Genomic DNA, 22,877 nt, shown 5'->3' with positions numbered 1-22,877 from the left:
TTCACAATGGCTCAAGCTGGGCCTGACCCCAAAGACACAGGTCAGCCGGGGACCATCCAGCCTGAGAGGCCCTGAGCAGGCCATGCCCACTCCCTCCATGCCTTGTCTCTTCATCCTTGCCCATTGACCCCCCTCAAACATCCTCCATGACACCCCCCATACACACACGCCTACACACCGTGTGTTGACATGGTCTCTAGCATGATGATCCCTGATTTGCATGTGCTTTCCCTTAGAAAGTACTCGTCTAGTAACCCAGGACACCGGAAGTAAACAGAGAGAACCAGGAATAATTTTAACTATAGAGTGAGGAGGAATCCTTCAAATGCTGCAGGGCAGCGGTTTTTAGCCCTTTTCGTCGCATAGCACACATAAACTAATTACTAACATTCTGCAGCATACCAAAAAATATATCCTATCTTTTGCCAACCTGACAAAAATAATTGGTATAATTTTGATTCATTCACACCCAACAGTTATTGTTGTGTTGCCTGTTGTCATTTTTCTATTTGACTAGCCAGATATTGCCTGTTTTAATATTCTTGAGGCACACGAGTTGAAAATCGCTGCTTTGGGGCAAAGCAGCCCCAAAGCATAGCAGTAATGAGGTCAGGGGGCATTCTGGAGGATTGTGGGAAGCTGCTGTGGTGAAGGTCCTGGAACTAAGGGTGCCACAGGGCTCAGAGGAAACAGGTGGCGGCTCTTGAGGAGAGCACTAGTAAGGGGGCATCACCATGCTCCCACTGCCCCTCTTCGCCCCTGTGCTCCCAGGCACTCTCACTGCCCGCTCTGCTGGCCTCAGTCCTGTGGGTCATGTGCCAGGACGGTGCCAAGGCCTGTGGGTGCATCAGCTCATTTTACCTTCCAATAAAACCATGGGCTGAAAACTATTATCCCTATTATCCCATATTAAGGTGATGAAACTGAGACCCAAAGAAACTGAGTAACCTCCTCAAGGTCACTCAGGAAGGGGCGAGGCTGGTTTTCCACCCCAGCCCTGACCAACTCCAAATCTAAGATCCTGGCATGGCGGTGCCACCCTGTGCTGCCCTAATTGGTTGCAAAGGGAAGGGAAGTCCATTCAGTACGTGCTTTCCGGCTCACCTGGGCTTGGGCTGGAACGGGTCTCACCTGCACCTGCCCAAGGTCACAGGGCCTTCCTGCCCACTCAGGCATTCAGCACCGCTGGCTGGGACCCACTGCTCCCACTCCTCTTCCCCAGCCTCCTGGTGTTCCTGAGCAGCCTCCAGCCCCAGAAAACGCTCTGAGAGGGCGGTGCTCTTCCAGAAGACCTGAATCCTTAGGGGTCTCCCCAAAGCCAGTCAGAGCCTCAGAGCCTGACATTGGCCCAGATCTCCTGACCTTGCCCACCCCACCCCCACCCCAGTCCAGGAGGAGGTGTTCAAAAGAGCTGGAAGTGATTCTAGCTACTTATTACTTGCTGATGCTGCAAAAAACCCACAGTGGTTGCCCAGGCCATTGACCTTCAGGAGAGACCTTTGGGGTGTCCCCTGCCTCCATAGCAGGACTTCCTCTGAGAAAACCCCTGAAAGGCAGAGACAGGGTCCCTCCACCCACACAGTCTCCTCCAGGGATGCTCAGGCCTGACAGAGAACATGTGCTCTGCACCACCCCTCTCCTACCCTCCCCACCCCACCCACCCCTGTTTGTTCAGCCTCCGTCCTTATCTCAGTAACATTTCTGTGGGACTCCTTAGGGTGACTCCCTGACATGAGAAACATTTTCCAGAGGGTTCCCTCCTGGGGTGACTAGTTTTGGAATCCCTGAGTCACTTCAGCTTCCAGGGAATCCTTGGAGGTGTGGGAAGACGGGTGTGGCCATGGGGAGAATGCTGAAGTGGGAGCAAAGAAAAGTTCACCCAGCACCTGACATCAAGGGTGCCTCCCAGTGTGGCTTCACCTGCCTGAGCCTGACCTGGAGATCCGCCCCTGTGCTCTGGAAAGAGAGATCAGTCCCTAGCAGGAAAGGCAGGGAAGATGTGATGGATGGAATACACCCCTCCCTTGGTCAGGAAAGGCTCCAGGGGCTTGCAGAAAGCTAGAATACGGCTGCCCTGCCCTTTCTCAGAAAGAAATTCAAATCCTCACCTGCTAGTTTGATGTCCGGACCCTGCCTCTGATCAGCTCTTGACCTTGGGCCCCCTCTGGTCCTTTCTCATTTGGAGAAGTGTGGTGGGGGTGGGGTAGGAGGTTTTGACCTGGATGGCCACAAAAGTGCCAACCAGCTTAGCTGTTCTGGACCTCAGCTTCTGAAATAGCTCATCTGCAATCACCAGATGTGAAGCAGGGGCACTGGTGTTTAAAATGCTGAGATACCTCTGCTCCTGCTGGTAAATAGATGATCTCCTCAGCTCCGGGCATCCCACTATCACAACCTCCCTGTGGTCCTGCAACTAAAGGCCTGGCTCAAATAAGGCCTCCAGAACACTGCTGCCTGTACTGCTTGGTAGGCGATAACGGTACTAGTTGCTAATTATTTGTCATGTCACCTTTAGTTACAAAGATGTTTAGGCTCAGGAGCCTGCCTTCAAAGAAAACTCCATCTGGGCTTGGAGACACACAGAGAATCAGAGTGCACAGGACAAGAAGCCCCACAACTCCCTCTCCAGCTGGGTGCTGGTGCCTCCCCATTCACCAAATACATATTGAGCACCTACTTTACACCAGGCACTATTTTTTTTTTAAGAAACAGTCTATGTTTTTATTGATTTCAGAGAGAGAAAGGGAGAGGGAGAGAGAGATAGAAACCCCTATGAGGAGAAAGAATCATTGATTGGCTGCCTCCCGCATGCCCCCTACTGGGAGTCAAGCTCAAAACCCAGGCATGTGCCCTGACCTGAACCATGACCTATTGGTTCATGGGTTGATGCTCAACCACTGAGCCACCTGCCAGGCACCACACACACACACACACACACACACACACACACACATCCTATCTAATAAAAGAGAAACATGGTAATTAGCCGTACATCCGCTACCCTTCCCATTGGCTAATCAGGGCAATATGCAAATTAACTGCCAGCCAAGGTGGCGGCCGGCAGCCAGGCAGCTTGAAGCGAACATGAGGCTTGCTTGCTTCAGTGACAGAGGACTCCAACGTTCCCCGCCTGCCACTGCCGGCCTCTGAGCTTGCAGTTTGAAACATTGTTACAAATATAGAAGCTAAACAAAACCCCAGAAACCTGCTTTCAGCCAGCTGGGATCTCAGAGCTGGAGTTGAAACAGTGTTTCGATTATAGAACCCAAACAAACCAGATACCTGCTTTCAGCAGCCGAGGCCTAAGAGCTGGAGCCAAGCCTCAGAGCTAAAGCTGGCCCAGAATAAATTAAAAAAAGAAAGAAAGAAAAAAAGGAGCGGTTGGGAGTTTCAGTCACCCGCCAGCCTGAAAACAGCCCTCAGCCCCTCACCCAGACTGGCCAGGCACCCCAGTGGGGACCCCCACCCTGATCCAGGACACCCTTCAGGGCAAACCAGCCAGCCCCCACCCGTGCACCAGACCTCTATCCTATATAGTAAAAGGGTAATATGCCTCCCAGCACCAGGATCAGCGGAGCCGAGAGGCCTCCCGGAACCGGGATCAGCGTGACAGGGGGCAGCGCCCAAACCCCCTGATCGCCCTGTGGCTCTGTGTGTGACAGGGGGCTGGGCCACAACCTCCCTATCGCCCTGCTCTGTTCTTGACAGGGGAAGGCGCCCCAACCCCCTGATCAGCCCTGCTCTGTGCCTAATAGGGGGGAGCTCCCCAACCCCCTGATCACCCTGCAGCTCTGTGTGTGACAGGGTACGGCGCCCCAACCCCCTGATCGGCCCTGCTCTGTGCGTGACAGGGTACATACAGAGCCCCAACCCCCCTGATGGGCCCTGCTCTGTGAGAGACAGGGGGCAGTGCCCCAACCCCCTGATTGGCCCTGCTCTGTGCATGACAGGGGGTGGCGCCGCAACCTCCCCATCAACCCTGCCTTGAGTGTGACAGGGGGTGTTGCCCCAACCCCCCAATCGGCCCTACCCTGAGCGTGACTGAGGGTGGCATCACAACCTCCCGATCGCCCTGCTCTGTGCATGACAGAGGGCGGCGCCCCAACTCCCCAATCAGCCCTGCTCTGAGCCCAACCAGGGGCTGCACCTAGGGATTGGGCCTGCCCTCTGCCACCCGGGAGCAGGCCTAAGCCAGCAGGTCGTTATCTCCCGAGGGGTCCCAGACTGTGAGAGGGCACAGGCAGGGCTGAGGGACCCTCCCTGCCCCCCAAGTGCACAAATTTTTGTGCACCGGGCCTCTAGTGTGTGTGTGTATGTATATATATATATATATATATATATATATTAGAGGCCCGGTGCATAAAATTCATTCACTGGGTGGGAGGTGGTCCCTCAGCCCAGCCTGCCCCCTCTCACATACTGGGAGTCCTCAAGGGATGTCCTACTGATGGCTTAGGCCTGCTCCCTGCTCCCCTTGGGGAGTGGGCCTAAGCCACAGTCTGGCCTCCCTTTGTGGGAGGCGACCAGGCTGATCAGGGGAAGGCACCAGCCCCTTCACCCCACTGCTGCAGCTACTGCCAGTCACCACAGACACCAAGGTGTTTTCATCAACACGGACTCTAGTCCCTTCACCGTGAAAAAATGACAACTTTCTTTAGGCATTTTCAAGATGTGTCTTTCATAGGATATGACCTTTCTTCATTATTTTTTTTTTTTATCCTCACCTGAGGATATGTTTCCATTGATTTTTAGAGAATGTGGAAGAGAAAGGGAAAGACAGAGAGAAACATCAAAGTGAGTGGAACACTTTGATTGGTTGCCTCCTGCATGAGCGCTGACCTGGGCCCCAGCCAAGGAAGAGTCTGTAACCTAGGTACATGCCCTTGATCAGAATTGAACCCAGGCCCTGTGGTAGGCAGGCTGAGGCATTATCTACTGAGCCAAACCGGCTAGGGCAGGATATGACATTTCTTAGCCCTCCAGCAGCAGACTTTTGTTTTTTTCTCCAGGAGTGAGGTGGAAAAACCCTACATCACCTTTTTGGATTCTTATTACCCAAGTTGCTAAGAATATTACCAGTGGCATACAGGGAGCTCAGCCAATGAGCAGTCAGAAAAGGTGTTTCCTCTGCAGTTCACACCGATCCCCGGCTCGGCCCCTGCCCAGGCCTCAGGCCTCTGGCTGGGGTGTTAGGCCTGGGCAGAGGACCCCAGTCCGCTCCGATCGCCTGCCCAGGCCTAAGACCTCTGGCCAGGGCCTTAGGCATATGGCCAGGGCATTAGGCCTGGACAGGGGACCGCCAGCCTGCTCCAATCGCCTACCCAGGCCTCAGGCCTCTAGCTGGGGCCTTAGGCCTGGGCAGGGGACCCCCAGCCCGCTCCGATCACAGGCTCCGCCCCTGCCCAGGCCTCAGGCCTCTGGCCAGGGCATTAGGCCTGGACAGGGGACCGCCAGCCTGCTCCAATCGCCTACCCAGGCTTCAGGCCTCTGGCTGGGGTGTTAGGCCTGGGAAAGGGACCTCCAGCCTCAAGTGATCACTGGCTCCGCCCCTACCCAGGCCTCAGGCCTCTGGCCGGGCATTAGGCCTGGGCAGGGGACCCCCAGCCCACTCCGATGGCCCGCTCCACCCCTGCCCTGGCCTCAGACCTCTGGCTGGGGCATTAGGCCTGGGCAGGGGAACCCCAGCCCTGTGTGATTGCCGGCTCTGCCCCGGCCCAGGCATCAGGATTCTGGCTGGGGCAATCACCAGCTCCGCCTCCCCGGTCCCTGATCTGCACCCGGATCCCACGGGTGGCTTCTGGTGCTGCCCGCCATGCCTCCCCGGTCCTCAGAGATGCTGGCAGTGTCTGGCGCTACCCGCCTCACCTGCAGTATTCAAATTTAATGGCTTCTTTGTTGGATTAATTTGCATACTCTTCTGATTGGCTGGTGGGTGTCGCGAAGATACAGTCAATTAGCATCTTTATCTTTTATGAGTGTAGTATATGTATATCTACATATATGAGTATACGTATATATCTACACTCATAAAAGACAAAGATGCTAATTGACTGACCTTCATGACACCCATCAGCCAATCAGGAGTGATTATGCAAATTAACCCAACAAAGATGTTGGGTTAATTTGCATATGCAGGCGCGAAACAGCCTGGGGCAGGGTGAGACGCAGGCCTTCCTCACCGCCCCAGCAGCTCTGGTCCTCTGGGCAGCATGGGAAGGCGGAAAGGCAGCTCCGGGCCAGAGCAAAGGCGATGCCCGCAGCCAAGAGAAGGAAGGCCCATTCTTGCACGAATTTTCATGCAGCGGGCCTCTAATATATATATGATTTTTTAGGGAGAGAGATAGAAACATCATGAGAGAGAAACATCATTGATCAGCTGCTCCTGCACGCCCCCCACAAGGGATCGAGCCCACAACCCGGGCATGTGCCCTGACCAGGAATTGAACCAGTGGCCTCTTGGTTCCTGGCTTGACACTCAACTAGTGAGCTACACCAGCCAGGATAGGCACTATTTTAAATGGTAGGAATGCAGAGGAGTACAAGCCAGATAAAGTCCTTGCCTCATGAAACTTCTATCTTAGGAGGAGAGAGATGATAAATAAGGAAACAAGATAATTTCTGATAATAACAAATGCTGTGAAGAAAATGAAATAGTATTATGAGATAGGAAGTTATGGGCCAGGGGTTTGCCTTAATTTAGAAAGGCAGGGAAGGATGAATGGCCCAGGCAGAGGGAGTGGGACATGCAGAGTCCTGGAGGTGAGAAACAGCTGCGTATATTTGAGAAACAGAAGACAGTGTGAATGGAAAAACAGAGGCTGGGGGGAGAGTGGGATGCGAGGAGGTGGAAGAGGTGGGTAGGGACCAGATCACATAGGGTACTGTGGTGGAGCATTTGGATTTTATTCCAAGTTCAGTGGGGAGGTGCTGACTGGATTCAAGCGTGATCTCAGTGATGTGAGTTCCCAGAGAGCAGCACTGTGACCTTAATATTCTGCTCCCCCCTCCTCTCCAGGGCTGGCATAAAATAACAGTAACAGTTGCTTTTATCCAACATTTATACATCATGGGCCAGGCACTGTTCTCGAGATTCTCTTAATCCTCACAACGAATCAATGCTATCGGTTCCATTATTATCCCACATTACAGACAGGGAACCAGAGGCTCCAAGAGGTCATGTAGCTTGCCAAAGTCGCCAGCTAGTGTTAGAACCAGGATTGGAACCCAGGCAATCTGGATGCTGACGAGTCCGAAGGAAGAACTAGGAGAATTCGTGAGCACCTGAGAAGTTCTGAATAGCAGGAGGAACAAGAACAGGTCAATGAAATCCTAGGTTGGGATGAGAGAAAGACTAGCTGGTTGGTCCTGCTAGAAAGGGGAGAGAAGACTGGGACTCAGAAAGCCAGGTGGAGGGGTCCCTTCTTGTCTTCCTCTGAATATAGCGAAGACAGGCCTCAAAGCTGAGGACCTGGCTGCCCAAGGCTGGCCTCCCGGGTCTTAGCTGCCCACCCACTCTGGGCTTTCTCCAGCCTAACCTGGGGCCCCCAGCTCTCTCTGAACAAGTTAGAATCCCTCTAAACCTCTGTGAAAGAGAGGGCAAGGATAAGGCATAAGGCAAGAAAAAAGGCTCCTCCTGCCCTCAGCCAAAAACCCTTTCATCTCTCATGAAAGCACAAGTTGCAGGGAGAGCCAAGGTGAAGAGGAACAGCCACGGAGGGAGAGCACTGTGCTGGGCACTTTACACATATTCACGCTTCACCCAAGTCAGTTATAGATGAGGAACTGAGGCCAGAGGTCACATAGCTTGACCAAGATCACACAGCTAATAAACCAGGATTCACTTCCACGTCTGACTGTCGCTGCGCAGTGCCCAGGCACTCCAGGGGCAGTCTGATTTTCCTGCAGGTTTGCACTCTGCTGCCCCCACCTACATTCCCCCAGGTACTACGCCCCATTGCCCACCTCCCAAACAACCATTTTGCCTGGCCCTATAGTTTCCTTCCTGCTTAGCCCTTTCTGACCTCCATCTATTTCTCCTGTGCCCGTCAGAGCATCAGGAACTCGGTTTCCTGTCCACCCCAACTTGCCTTGGCAGTCCCCTGGGCATACAGTGACCCCCTGAGTGTCTGTGTTCCAGCGGCCAGGGCCCCTAGGGCTGGGGTCTGATGGAAGTTGGATCAGACTGGAGTGGGAATGGAGGAGCTCTCCCTTCAGACGCATCTGGAACTTTAAAAATTCCTCTACCAGCCTAAGAGAGTTGGAATCTGTTCAGGATTCCCAGACGCATGCCCAGGTCTGCACTCCATCTCAGAGCCAAGCCCAGAACCAATATTGTCCATCCTCATGTTCACCCCAGAATCTCTCCCTAATCCACTGTGTAGGTTCTACCCCTCCCCTCTGCAGAGGTTTCTTCATAGGTACCCAGGCAGTAGGGGTGGTATTTTCAGAATACCAGTCAAAGCTGGTGTCTCACCTCCTCCTCCCCTGAAAAAATGCCTGGATGTGTGGGCCTGTGGAATGTGGAGGGAAAGCATCTATCTGCCCAAGGCCTAAAGCTCCCAAAGGGTCTTAAAGTAGACTTTCAACGGTATAGAGTCTATTTTGTGTGTGTGTGTGTGTGTGTGTGTGTGTGTGTGTGGATATAGAAGTAGATATGAACAAGTTCAGTGACCAAAAATAACTTCACAGGGTGATCTGATCATAAATGCCTAACTGGGCAGGTCATGGTGGGTATAACTTCTTTGGTAAAAGGTTTTTTAAGCAAGTCCTGCCCATTGTTCTTGTACATCTAGGTTAACATACCTTTGAAATGCCAGAAATAATCCTCTTTTCCAGACCCCTTGAAGGTGACTAGATTATGGGCTCCCTTGACCACCTTCAAGGGAGCCCATAATCTAGTTACCTATCTGGTTACCTTGCTTTCTCTTACCTTCATGTAATCTTCCTTAAGTTCCTTCCTTAATCATCTCCCCCCCCCCTCCCACCCACCCCCTAAGCATTTGAAATATTTATTTATAGTTGTTAATCCTCACCTGGGGGTATTTTTCCATTGATTTTTAGGGTGGGGGAAGAGAGAGGAAAAGACGGAAACATCGATGTGAGAGAAGCACATTGATTGGTTGCCTCCTGCACTCACCCAGGGACAAGGAGGAGCCTGCAACCAAGGTCGTGCCCTTGACCCATGGGTCTGCAGGCCATGCTCTATCCGCTGAGCCAAACTGGCCAGGGCCATTTGAGATCTTGCATCCTGACATTGTCCTCAGTTTGGCTCAAATGACTGCTTATAAAAATCTCTACAGGTTTAGACGTTTCTTACATCAACAATTTGAAGTGTTAATTTGTTACATGTAAATATTGAAAATAGACTACAACTTTTCAATCCTGTTTGGCATCTCACTTTTTAAATACCAAGAACTTCAAAAACGGAAGAAAGAAGGCTTCACGAGACCCACGAGCCCTGTCCTTGCAGCTGAAACTCCTGGAAAGCCAGATCCCAGCTCTGAAAGAGTGCTGGCCTTTTGTGCCCAGGGTCCCCACTCCCGCTTTCCGTGGCAGAAGCGTGCCAGCAGAGGGCTGGGGGCAGGCCCAGACTGGCGGAGGAGTGTAGGGACCGCACCACTCGCCCGCCTGCCTCTCTGGGACCAGACGGTCCGGTTTCATTTCACTGTCTCCCGTCAGGGCCAGAATCCACGTCCAGCCCAGACCCCCGGCCTGGCCCCCGGAGGAAAGGCGGCTAAGCCTGCCACCCCTGCAAAGGCAATGCCAAGGGAGAAGAGAGGCTCCACTGAGGAGCCCAGGAAGGCGGAAGGAGTGCGCTCCCTCCCCTGCCACGGGAAAGACAGATGTGGGCTAATGAAAGGGAGTCCGAGAGGCGCGGGGCCGGCGGGGGAGAGCGGGGGCGTGGCGGGGAGAGGCCGGCCCCCGGGAGCGAGCGGAGCGGACCGCCCCGAGGGCCGCCGAGACTACGGGGGGAAGAGGGCGCAGGGGAAAGGGGCGGGGAGGGGGCGTGCAGTTTGGCCCCAGGGTCGTCAGCTGAAACTCAACACCGGCCTTTGGAGGGAGCGTCTTCCTTTCTCCTCCGCCCCTCCCCTCCCTTCCCCCTCCCTCCTTTCTCTTAATCCCCGGGACGGAGCCCCGCGCGGGAGCGGAGGGGGCCGGAGGGGAGGAGAAAGAAACGGCGCTGCGAGGGCAGCCTGGAGCCGGGAAGGGGCGGGAAGGGAAGGGGAGCCGCGAGCAGACGTGAGCCTGAGGGCCACGCGCAACCCCCGGAGCCTCACAGCCCTCTTAGTGCCCACCCACCTCCAGGCGAGTCCGCAGGCCCCCGGCCCTGCCCCTCTTTCGCCTCCTCTCTGCTCCCTTGGCTTTGTGGCCTTTTTCTCCGTCCCCAGAGGCACCTGGGAGCTGCCCCGAGTTGGGGGGAGGGGGGCGAGGGGGTGGCGAGAGGCCCGCTCCAGGGTGCGCGCGAGCGGGCTGCGAACCGGCGCCCAGGGCAGGGGCCGAGGGTGGGAGCTGGCGTCGGTGGCCCCGCGCGCGGCGGCCGAGGGGTGCAGGGCGGGTGGGCCCCGGTGAGCCCCCCTTGGCTTTGGAAAGGCCGTCCCGCCCACTCGAGCCTTGCCCCGCTGCCTTCGCGGCACCCTGGCCCGGGGCGCGCTGAGAGCGGGCGCGCGTGAGTGCGAACCGCCCGGCCGCCGGGCGGGCGAGCGCCTGGGCCGACGCAGCCCCACCGCCACGTTCTCGCAGGCCCCTGGGTGTCCGCGGGCCTCCTCTCGCCAAGTTGGGCGAGTTTGAAGAGGGACATATGGCTCCGCTCTAGCTTTCCCTCCGTCCCCAGCAGCGAGGCCGCCGCATTGCCCCTGCCGCCCCGACCACGGCCCCGGAGCCCCGCTCTCCGGTCCCGGGTGGGGTTGGGCTGGTTCCTGAACTCGCTCGTCCAGCCCAACCGCCCCGGCGGCTTCGCCCAGCCCTCGGGGCCATTCTGGGCGCCCTGGCGAGGCGTCGAGCGCCTTCCGAGTAGCTCCCTCCTCCTGGCCTGCCCCTGCCCCGCACGGGAGCTGGACCCTGCGGACCTGGGGTGTCTCCACGGCCTGGGGCAGGCAGCTCCGGGGGCCTGGCCAGCCCGGCGGCCCCCGGGAGGCCGCGGGGACGGTACGGAGCGCGCGCCTTTGGATAAGGTCCCGCAGCGACGCCCCAGCCCGCCCCGCTGCTCCTCCTCCTGCCCGGCCAAGCTGCCTCCCATTTGGGGAGTTTGTGGGTTTTTCTCTTTCTCCTCCTCCAACCTCTGCGGAGGCCACGACTCGGGCGCCAAAGCTGGGGGCCGCCTCCATGGTGCGGGGCAGCCGCTGCTGAAGTCAGCGGAACTGAGCCTGGCCTGGAGCCGGCCACGCCGGAGGCCACGGCCATGGCCATAGCCACGTCGGTGAGTCCACCCGGGAGAGGAGGCGGCTGGGCAGAGACCTTCACAGCCGCCCTGCACTCTGTCCCTTTTATTTCTGCCTTCTCTTTGTCTCTCTTCTTGGTCCCTTTCTTCTCCAGGAGGCTGTGGCCCTCCACTTTTGTTTCGTGTTCTCTCCTCATCCCTCTGTGTCTGGAGTCCCCCTTTTCCCCACCCCCGCCCCTTCTCTTTTTCTTTCTAGAGGCTGTCCTGCAAAGAGGGGAGGGGGCAAGTCTAGCCCGAGCCCTATGTGCTCACTTATTGGCGGGAACAGATGGCCGGTGGTGGCTGGCAGGGGCTTGTGATTGGGAGGCCAGTGAAAGGTTGGGAGGGGGCTGGAAGAATGGAGGTGGCTCAGAAAAATGGGAAAGGCTGGAGGGCCCGAGAAGGCCCTTCTCTAGAGGAGGGATGAAGGAAAGGGAGGAAATGAAGCGAAGGCAGAGAGATCAGGCAGGGAGAAAAAGAAAATAGACGGAGTTGGGAGGTGATGTCAGCCAGCCTCTGGCCACTTTCTGGGTACAAAGCGAAGTGACAGCTGGCTGGCGAGATGGGACAGGGGGAGGAGGCATCCCAGAGAGCGTGTGGCCCACTGCCACCCCCCATTAAGGCAGCCCCTCTCTCACAAATCAGCTTAGTCCCTGAGGAGGCGGGTAGAGCAGGAGTGACCACACCCATCATCAATCAGTCTATAAGCGACTCTGGCCTGGGTGCTTGCAATTGCAAGGCCCAGAGGTTTGGCCCAATTGGACAGAATTCAAACCTAACACTGGGAGGCGCTCTCCACAGCCCCACCTCTACTTGCTGTCTTACACTCCTTGCCATCTGAATTCTAAACAACTCTGTTCTCTTAACCACCCTTCCCTCGGTTCTAGGATTCTCAGTGAAAGGGAGGCTGCCATCTGCTTTCTGGCCCCCTCTGAATGGGTACTCTGGAAAGGAGGCGGGAAAGAGAAGTATGCCTCCCCACAACCTCCCATATTCCTGTAGGAAGTGTTCAATTTTCACTCCTCCTCAGACCAAACTCCTTTTAGTTCCTCCATCTGTATGATGGTGGGGAAAACCATCATAGTTTTCAGAGCTGGGAAAGGGGGAGATCCTGAAAATAGTGGGTGTACTCTGACATAAAGATGCTGGCTCAGCCGAAACCGGTTTGGCTCAGTGGATAGAGCATTGGCCTGCGGACTGGGGGGTCCCGGGTTCGATTCCGGTCGGGGGCATGTACCTGGGTTGCGGGCACATCCCCAATAGGAGATGTGCAGGAGGCGGCTGATCGATGTTTCTCTCTGATCGACGTTTCTAACTCTCTCTATCTCTCTCCCTTCCTCTCTGTAAAAAATCAATAAAGTGTATTTAAAAAAAAAAAAAAAAAAGATGCTGGCTCAGAAGCCAGCTGATCAGCTCTGTAGTCCCAGGAGGTAGATTTCCCTTTTTACCAGAGCTGGGGGTGGGGATATTTATGCTAATGAAACTCACAGGATCCTAGTAACAGCTAATATTTATTGAGCATTTACTGGCTCTAAGCTTTGCCCTGATTGCTTGAGACATTATCTCATCCAGTCTTCACAACATCCCTGTGAAGCTAGTACTATTATTATCCAAATGGATATTCGGATATGGATATGGAGTTCTACAGAAGAAACAGGTTCAGAAAGGTTTAACAACGTGCCAAAGTCACCCAGTTAGAAAGTGAAAGAGCCAAGACTCAAACCCAGTACTGTCTGCCTCCATCCAAACTGTGCTCTTAAACCCAGTCAGGCTGGACCCAAAATACTAAGTTGTAACTTACAGTTAGAAAGAACAGTGCCGTGCTAACCAGGAATTTGTGTCGTCTGGTTAGCATGTTTTCTTTCTGTGGGACGATATCCTTCAGAAGCCAATACAATCAGAAAGTGGTTTGATGAGTTTGGAATCAGGCAAAAGAAGTCAGTTTGTTGTTGACATCATCCAGCCATGAAGGGCTGGACAACCTCTCCATCCGAGGGGGACACTGGCCAAGGGAAACATGCACTCATGTTGGCTGAGCAGAGCATCCTCCTCCACGGGGCCTGGTGGCCGGAGACCTTCAGCTTGAGACTTTTTACTGAGTTAGCCCATGGGGATTACTTGCTCAATAATGCCTAACTACATGCTCTCCACCATCACTGTGTAAGCCACCACTGCTTGGGATGCTGCCAGCAGGGGCAGTCACCTAGCAAACATAACTGAAGCGGAATATGTTTCAATACTGTGAGTGGTTTGAGCTTGATTCTACCAAAGGGCATTGTGGACTCAGAGCCCTATGAGGTGGCTAGCAAAGGGAAATTGTGTATAATATGCTTGAATCATACTTGAGTCATGGACTTTCTTGACTTAACCACTGTTACTAATATAAGAAGAAAAAAGTAGATTCCTTTTAAATATATATACTAGGGGCCCAGTGCACAAATTCTTGCACCTTGAAAGGAACTGTGGTCTGCGAGGCTGCAGTAGGCACAGGGGCCGGTCTCGGCCCATCCTCCGCGCCCCTGCCCTGGCCCCTCCCGCCGAGCCCCAGTCCCCTGTCTGCCAGCAGCCCACCTCCCACTCCCCCACTGCAGCCACTGAGCAATTGGGGCCTGTGCCGTCAGCGGGTGCAAGCAGCAGCTGCTGTCCCAATTGCCCCTCAGGAGCAGGGGGAGGTGGAGAAGCCCTCAGGGGCAATCAGGGCTGGCAGCCGCTGCTCATACCTGCTCAGGACCCGTGCTGGGCATGAACAGCGGGTGCAAGCAGCAGCACCGGCTGTGGGTGCGAGCGGCGGGGCCAGGGCTGGCAGTGAGTGCGAGTGGTGGCTCCAGCAGTGGGTGTGATTGGGGCCGTTGCCGGCAGCAGGTGTGAGAGGCGGCTGCCAGCCCTAATCTCTCCTCAGGAGCAGGGGGAGGTGGAGAAGCCCTGAGGGGTGTTTGGGGCGCCAGCAGCAGGTGCAAGCGCTGGGTGGGACCATGGTGCGCGGGAGCAAAGAATTTTCAGTAACCACGAGAGGCTCACCCCAATGGCAACAACCGGCACCCCTTGATCTGGCACCCCTGCTCACCTGCTCCTCCATCCCGCTGTGTTCCGCGCACACCCCCTGGTAGTCAGTGCACATATTAGTGACTGGTTGTTGTTGTTGTTTCGCTGTTCAGTCTATTTGCATATTAGCCTTTTATTATATAGGACTAGAGACCCGGTGCACAAAATTTGTGCACTGGGGGGGGGGTTGTCCCTCAGCCCAGCCTGCACCCTCTCTAATCTGGGACATCCCTCTCACAATCCAGGACTGCTGGCTCCCAACCGCTCGCCTGCCTGCCTGCCTGATTGCCCCTAACTGCTTCTGCCTGCCAGCCTGATCACCCCCTAACCACTCCCCTACCAGCCTGATTGACACTTAACTGCTCCCCTGCTGGCCCGATCACCCCCAACTGCCCTCCCCTGCTGGCCTGATCACCCACAACTGCCCTCCCCTGCCAGCCATCTTGTGGCTGTGGGTGCTGCTATCTTTGAGGGTGGGGCAGTCAATTAGCATATTCCCTCCTCATTGGCTGTGGGCGCCGCCATTTTTCAACGACAGTGTGAGGGTCAATAAGCATATTCCCTCTTTATTAGATAGGATTATTTGTTTTTAGAGAGAGGAAGAGAGAAAGAGGAACATTAATGTGAAAGAGGAGCATTGATCAGCTGCCTCCTACCAGGCCGATCCAGGCATGTTCTCTGACCAGGAATTGAACTGGCAACCTCTCAGTGCATGGGGACAACACCTAACCAACTGAGCCACACCAGCCAGGGCAAAAGTAGATCCTTAATGTTTGTGATTGTGCAGAGGCAGTAGAAGAGTGATTGAGAATGTAGACTCTGGCTTGGTCAATGTGGCTCAGTGGTTGAGCATCGACCCATGAACCAGGAGGTCACAGTTCGATTCCCAGTCAGGGCACCTGCCGGGTTGTGCGCTTGATCCCCAGTTCCCAAGAGGGGGCATGTTGACCCTCTATCCACTGAGCCAAACTGGCTAGGGCATCATTGATGTTTCTATTTCTCCCTCTCCCTTCCTCTCTCTGAAATCAATAAAATCATATTTTTAAGAGAGAGAGAGAGAGAGAGAGAGAGAGAGAGAAGGCTCTGGAATCAAGCAGCCTGGGGTTCAAATCATGTCCCACCAGCTGCACCAGCTGTATGTTGTTGGGTAAAGTACTAACCTCTCTCTTCCGGTTTTCTTTCCAAATGGGGATAATGATGGCTCCTCCCGCTAAGGTTGCTGTGAGGATGCAATGAGATGAGATGATTAGTGCAAAGACTTGCACAGTGTCTGGATACATAATTTGCACTTGGTATCTGTGACTTCTACCTGAGCTTGTGGCTCTCCAAGGAAAAAGCTTAGATGTCCCTACCAGACAGGACTAAAAACAGACTGATAAATGCTTGCTCGTGGTTGGTGCATCAGCCCCCTACACACACACACACACACACAGCTACGTACTTTTCTCCATGGTAACCTCATCCTCTTCTGAACCTTATTTGCTCAGATTGAGAACAAAACAATTGCTTGGGTTTCTGTTTTCTTCCTTATTATGCCTAGGTACTGTCTGGGCTGGGCCTCTCCCAGCCCCTCTCAGAGTAAGGGCTCTCTGCAGTTGCTTCATCTAACCTTGGGCTTGTGGGGCATGCTGACTGGGAAACGGAAGGTAAAGGAAATTCTACGGGAGACCTTAGCAGGACTTCCTTGTCTACATGAGGCTTTGAAAGAAATTCATTTAGCATATATTTATTGAGGACTGATACCAGGTCAGGCCCGTTTGCAGAGGCTAGGAATATAATAGTCCTTCGCACTGGGCTTACACTGTATGGGTAGAAATCAATGATAAAAATAGGCAAATAGTATAAAGTATTATGAAGGAAACCATGGATGGAGACAGACACAGAATGGGGTGGAAGAAGAGTGAAGAAAAGGTCTCTGAGAAGGTGACATTTAAGCAGAACTGAAGGGTGAAAAGGGGCCGGTCAGGGGAAGAGCCTTCTGGGTAAAAGAAACAGCAAGTGCAAAGGCCCTGAGGTGGGAACACGCTGTCTAGTTCAGGAATAGAAAGAAAGAGGAAGAGTGCAGGGAATGAAGTGGGAGACGAGGCAGGGCCACCTGGAAGAGCTGAGCCAGGAGGTCAGATTTTTAGCTTGAGGGAAATGAGCTCTAAAGTGTTTTGAGCAGGAGGTGCCATGACCTAATATGTTCGTGAAGACCCCTCTTCCCACTCCCACCAGGCCCAGCTGGCCCGGGCACTCTACGACAACACCGCTGAGTCCCCCCAGGAGCTGTCCTTCCGCAGAGGGGACGTTCTACGGGTACTGCAGAGAGAGGGTGCTGGTGGGCTGGACGGCTGGTGCCTCTGCTCCCTGCATGGCCAGCAGGGCATTGTGCCCGCCAACAGAGTGAAGCTCCTTCCTGATGGCCCGGCACCCAAGCCCAGACTCTCCCAGGTGCCCCCAGCCGAGCCTGGCTCACCATATCCAGCCCCAGAGCACAGCAATGAAGACCAGGAGGTGAGAGCTAGAGCCCTCCCAACCCTAAGCCCGGACACCCCTTTCCCTTCTGCAGGTGCCTGCAGTGAGGCTGGGCGGGGAGAGCCCTAAGGGGCTCTGCTGTAGGAAGCCTGTCTGCCATCCCTTTCTGGGTTCTCCTTGCCCTTGGGACAGGGAGGGGGCCAGAAGGTGTCTATGCTCCTTCAAGGCACTTGTTACCTGATTCCCTGGTCCCCACCCTCTTCCTGACCCACATGTCTTGGTTCCCCAAGGTGTATGTGGTGCCACCCCCAGCTCGGCCCTGCCTGACCTCAGGATCTCCAACTGGACTCTGCCTGCCCTCCCCTGACCCCATCTACAAGGTCCCCAGAGGCACCGGAACCCAACTGGCTGCCCCTGGAGGTGTCTTGGAGGTGAGGACCAGAGGTCTGTATGTACGTTGGGCAGGGAACCGACAGCTCTGGAGGGAGGCCAGTGCTGAACCCAATGGTAACTAGCTGCTCCCTCTCCAGGTCTACGACGTGCCCTCCTCTGCCCTCCGAGTTCCCTCCAGTGACCCCTATGACTCCCCTGCCTCCTTTTCCCGCCCTCTGGCCCGGGTCACCCCACAACCCCCTGGAGAGGACGAAGCTCCCTATGATGTGCCTCTGGCCCCGAAGTCACCGTCAGAGCTGGAGCCAGATCTGGAATGGGAGGAGGGCCGAGAACCAGGGCCCCCCCTCTATGCTGCCCCCTCCAACCTGAAACGGGCATCAGCCCTGCTCAATCTGTATGAAGCGCCTGAGGAGCTGCTAGCAGATGGGGAAGGCGGCACTGAGGAGGGCATCTACGACGTGCCCCTGCTGGGGCCAGAGGCACCTCCAGAGCCCCCAGGAGCCTCAGCCCCCAATGACCCGGACGCCCTGGCCCTGCTTCTGGCCAGAAGCCCTCCACCCGCACACAGGCCCCGGCTGCCCTCTGCAGAGAACCTGTCCCGCCGCCCTCTGCCCGCCCTGCCTGTCCCTGAGGCCCCCAGTCCTTCCCCGGCTCCTTCTCCTGCTCCAGGCAGAAAGGGCAGCATCCAGGACAGGCCTCTGCCCCCACCTCCACCCCGCCTGCCTGGCTATGGGGGCCCTAAGGTCGAGGGGGATTCAGAGGGCCGAGAGGCAGAGGACAGTTCAGCAGGACACCACAATGAGTATGAGGGCATCCCGGTGGCCGAGGAGTACGACTACGTCCACCTGAAGGTGAGCTCACCTCCAGCCAGCCCCTCCCAAAGTGCCCCCTGGAGAACCACAGGGAGGAGGGAGGAGGCCTGGGGCCCACCTGCAGACCCTCCCTTCCTCCCTTCCCTCCTTCCCCTCTACTGGCCCTGCACCCTCTGGCCTGGGACCCTAGTACTTGGCCACACCACTTGTACCAGTGCTATGTGCCTCCCCTAAACCCATCCTAGGGCCCCTGAGCCCTCTGACTTGCCACCAGAGCTGTCTCAGACCTGGAGTCCGGGACTGCAACCTCTGATGGCAGCAGAGACCTCCAGAAGGAAGGGGAAGTGGCGAGGGCCAAGGAGGCCACCCTGCCCTGTTCCTCCACCCCTGCACTGAGACCCTGACCCTTCCTGCAGGGTATGGATAAAGCTCAGGGATCTAGGCCCCTGGATGAAGCCTTCCCCGGGGATCCTGAAGTGCTGGAGAGGGGGCCACCGGAGCAGCAGGTAATCCTGTGGGGGTGATGCTGGGGAAGGGGGGCAGGAACCTAGGAGGAGGAATGTTCTTAACCGAACCATCAAGGGAACTAGAATAGGACAGGGATCAAAGCTCATTGACTCCGAGCAGTTGGAGAAGACAAGTTAAAATTCAAGAGGAAGGAGCTGGAGCTTAGGAAAGGATTTCAGGAATTCAGAAAGCGGGGAAAGAATGTTGGAGAGGAATCAGGAAACCAAGCAGTTGAGAGCAGCAAGCCTCTGGGCTGTGGGTCAGAGCTGGGCCAGGTGAGTTCTGAGGCTCCTTCAGCTGAATTCCTGGGTTCCTAAGAGACCTGGCTCCTAATCCCGGCTCCACCGGTAAGACGCCAGGGGCTCTGAAGTGGCTAATCTCTCTGGGCCTTAGGAAAGTGAGGTGGTCTCCTTAGTCTTAATCACAGTGGCTACCATTTATCAAGTATTTACCAAGTGCCAGACCCTGTACTAAGCACGTCACATGAGTCAACACTAATCATAGCCATAGCAAGCACTCACACAGGGCATACAGTGCGCAATGCTCTGCTCTGAGCCCTTTCTATACACTGTATGGAGTTATCTTCCCTGCAGCCTTAGGGGGCAGATACTAGACCTGCACTGTCCAGTATGGTAGCCACTAGTCACCTGTGGTTATTGATTGCTTGAACTGTGGCTAGTCTGAATGGAAGTGTGTGTGATACAAAATGCTCCAGATTTTGCCGACTTAGTATGAAAAAAAATCTCAACAATTTATATATTGAGGCTATGTTGAAATTAACATTTTTGTATATTGGGAGATTAAAAACAAAGTTTCTTTTTACTTTTCTTAATGTGGCTACTATAAATGTTAAAATTACATGTGTGTTCACATTACGTTTATTTTGGACAGTGCAGAACTAGATTCCCCAGTTTAGCGATAAGGAAGTAAAGACGTTCAGAGACTTGTTTGAGGTTGTTTGAATCCAGATTTGTCTGGCGTCAACTCTGAGCACTTTCCTGCCGCTCGCTATGAGCACCTAAATTTTCTGATGACAGAGGTAAGAGCTAAAGGGATTGTACTAGGAAGAAAGGCAGGGCTGGGGGACAAAAAGAGGGGAGGAGAAAGGAAGAGAGAGCAGAAGTGACACTGAGCGCGATCCCACTGACCACTCCTCTTGCCCTTAGGAGGTCCTGTCCCCCGGGGAGCATCTGGTTCTGCCCGCCGGAGACCTACAGCTCCTGCACTTCTATGCAGGGCAGTGCCAGAACCACTACTCAGCATTGCAGGCAGCCGTGGCAGCCCTGATGTCCAGCAGCAGGGCCCGCCAGCCCCCACGCCTCTTCGTGCCCCATGGCAAGCAGGTGGTGGTGGCTGCTCACCGCCTGGTGTTTGTTGGGGACACCCTGGGCCGGCTGGCGACCTCCGCCCCTCTCCGAGCACAGGTTGGGGCTGCAGGTACAGCGCTGGGCCAGGCGTTGCAGGCTACTGTGCTCGCTGTCAAGGGGGCCGCCCTGGGCTACCCATCTGGTTCTGCAGCCCAAGAGATGGCACAGTGTGTGACACAGCTGGCGGGGCAGGCCCTGCAATTCACCAACCTTCTCACCAGCCTGGCCCCCTGAGGGCCCCCAGCCCTGCTCTGCTCCTCCCCTGCCTGCCAGAGCTCCTGCCAGTCCTTGGGCGGCTGGAAGGCTCTGCTTTAGGGACTAGGAGAAGTGGCAGTCCTTCCCCCTTCCTGTCCCTTCCAGTCATCTCAATCTCTGAGGCGTCTCTTCCCTCCATCCGCAGCTTTTTGTATGAGCCATTTTGTATAAATTATTTTTATTTAATATTATTCCCTGCTTTGTCAGGAGCAGGTGCCAGGCCCTCTGGGGCAGGGGGGACTGGACTCTTCCTCCTCCGTCAGCCTGGGGTGGAGGTACTTGGTCACGGCACTGCCACCCACCTCTGCAAGCTTGGCCCCACGGAGAATCAGGTGGCTGGAACCTAGGCCGCCTTTCTTGTCCTGTTTCTTGGCTGTAGAGCATCTGTGCCTCACTGTTAGTTGAGAATAAGAGCAGTACATTGATTGCCCGGAATGTGCAGGTCTGGGAGAAGCCAGAGGCCTCCTCCCCACAGGAAGCTGGAGAGAGCTGGCCTCAGGCACTGGGTGTTCATCTCAATAAACCCTGCTGTCTGGCTCCCTGACTGTTTCTTGGGAGCCTGGGGGCAGTGGCGGGGGGGGGGGGCATAGGTCTGGTGCCCCTGAGCCCAACCTATGGGGTACATACACACTATGGACAGGATGCCTTTAAGGGCTTGGGGAAAATTAACAACTATTCATTCAGCAAGTTCTCAGCTCCCATGACGTGCCGTAGTTCTGAAGGTACATTGTGGGGATGGAATGGACACAAACAAATCAGTTTTAAAGAAGTAAATTTTTTAAAAATCTGCCACAGATTTGACAGTTGCTGGTAATGGAAATGAACAGGGTGATGTGAAGAACTAACTAGATGAGGGGAGAGGCCATGGGAAGACTTTGGGATGGTGGGGAGGTGATATTGGAACTGAGACGCCAAGGCTATGAGGACCCAGAAGAATTTGACAACTAGCATTCCAGGAAGACAGACACTGATGACTGATTGGAGGCCTCTCCAAGGCCTCACTGTCACAAATGATGCTGTCCGAGAGGCGCACGTGTGGAGAGGCTGGCCTCACGGAGCCTTTGAAAGTGCTGTGCTGAAGGGCCACCCCAGCTCTCACCTTTATACCATAGGGTGGCTCTGGTCAGCTGGAGAGTGCTGCTGGCCAGCCTGGGGGCCTGTCCCTTGAGTTAACCCAAGAAGGTCAGTCCCTTAAAGTCTCCTTCCCAGGCTTCCTGCTGACCATCATTCTGGACACCATCTTTTAGAGAAGCTGAGGGGCTGATGAATGTAGTGTGCTGGAAGTCCCTAGTCCTCAGGGCTTTTGTGAAACAGGTGAACTAAAGTGTAGATGGGGACCACCAGCCATCTGCCAAAAAGCAAGTCCAAGCCTCAGATCCATTGCTTCAGTCCTGCTTTCCTTTTTTCTTTATTAATCCTCACCCTAGGATATTTTTTCCATTGGTTTCTAGAGAAGTAGAAGGGAGGGAGGGAGGAGGGGGAGAAAGAGGAACATCGATTGGCTGCCTACTGCAGGTTGCCTACCCAGACTGGGGAACCTGCAACCAAAGTACATACCCTTGACTGGGAATCGAACTGGCAGTCCTTCGGTCCAGCAGTTGCCAACCTTTCAGATCTCATGGACCACCAGTTGGTGACCGCTGCTCCAAAGGTTCCCCTTAAACCAGGGGTTGCCAACCTTTCGGACCTCATGGACCACCAGTGGTCCGCGGATCATCAGTTGGCAACCACTGCTTTAGTCCATGGGCTGACACTCTAACCCAGCCGTGGGCAAACTACGGCCCACGGGCCGGATTCGGCCGGTTTGAAATGAATAAAACTAAAAAAAAAAAAAAAAAGACCGTACCCTTTTATGTAATGATGTTTACTTTGAATTTATATTTATAAACACTCCATCCATGCTTTTGTTCCGGCCCTCCGGTCCAGTTTAAGAACCCATTGTGGCCCTCGAGTCAAAAAGTTTGCCCACCCCCCTGCTCTAACCACTGAGCACACTGGCCAGGGCTCAGTCCTGCTTTCCTAAGATGATGCCCTGGCACAGTGATTGGATTGGAAGCACCCCAAAGTTCAATCACATCCTAATGTCTTGGCATTCCCTATGCATTTTCCTCTTCATTATGGGTTCCTTGCTCATTTCACTCTTAAAAGAAAACTCATTTCCACCAAAATTCACCCCTCTGTGTTGAAGACCTATAACAGGGGCAGTCTTCCATCATCCAGAAAGAATTTTAAGAGATCAACTTGGAATTAGAGCAAGTCCCAGAAACATCATGTACCTATGTGTCTGCAGTAAATCCTGTCAACCCCTCGGAGTCCGTTTCTGCTTTGATATGAGGTTGATCATAATATTCTCACAGGGTTGTTGCGAGGCCCTAACAAGATAACGTATATGAACAGCCCAGCACCACATAAAGTTAAGGGAATGATTCCAGGGCAGACACAAGAACACAGATAAATAAATCTTCAGGGAATGTTGGCTGTGCCAGCACCAAAGTAAATCCTGAGGAGGTGCTGAAATGAGTTGGGGGGAGGGAAGAGGTGGGAGGCTGCTAAAGGCATTAGAAGAGTTCCCCATATTTGGAAAATTTCACAACAGAGGAGACAAATTAGAAGTTGGTTCGGTGAAGA

The 22,877-nt window shown here is 54.6% G+C and overlaps 1 protein-coding gene across 1 annotated transcript; it reads left to right on the top strand.

Moving 5' to 3' along the window:
* Positions 1 to 6: 6 nt before the first annotated feature.
* On the top strand, positions 7 to 20,786 carry EFS (embryonal Fyn-associated substrate; the record flags this gene model as incomplete). The annotated part of the gene is given in 8 exon segments (XM_081096093.1): positions 7 to 68; positions 10,832 to 11,346; positions 11,349 to 11,416; positions 16,676 to 16,954; positions 17,206 to 17,346; positions 17,446 to 18,159; positions 18,537 to 18,626; positions 19,794 to 20,786. Coding segments are annotated over 8 exon segments (2,304 nt in total). The 3' UTR covers positions 20,229 to 20,786.
* Positions 20,787 to 22,877: the final 2,091 nt, after the last annotated feature.

The sequence above is a fragment of the Myotis nattereri genome (genome assembly GCF_964212035.1).
Source record: "Myotis nattereri genome assembly, chromosome: 1".
Classification (NCBI taxonomy): Eukaryota; Metazoa; Chordata; class Mammalia; order Chiroptera; family Vespertilionidae; genus Myotis; species Myotis nattereri.
Note: the sequence above shows the minus strand (reverse complement) of the source record. Positions and strands in the feature narration are given on the sequence as shown.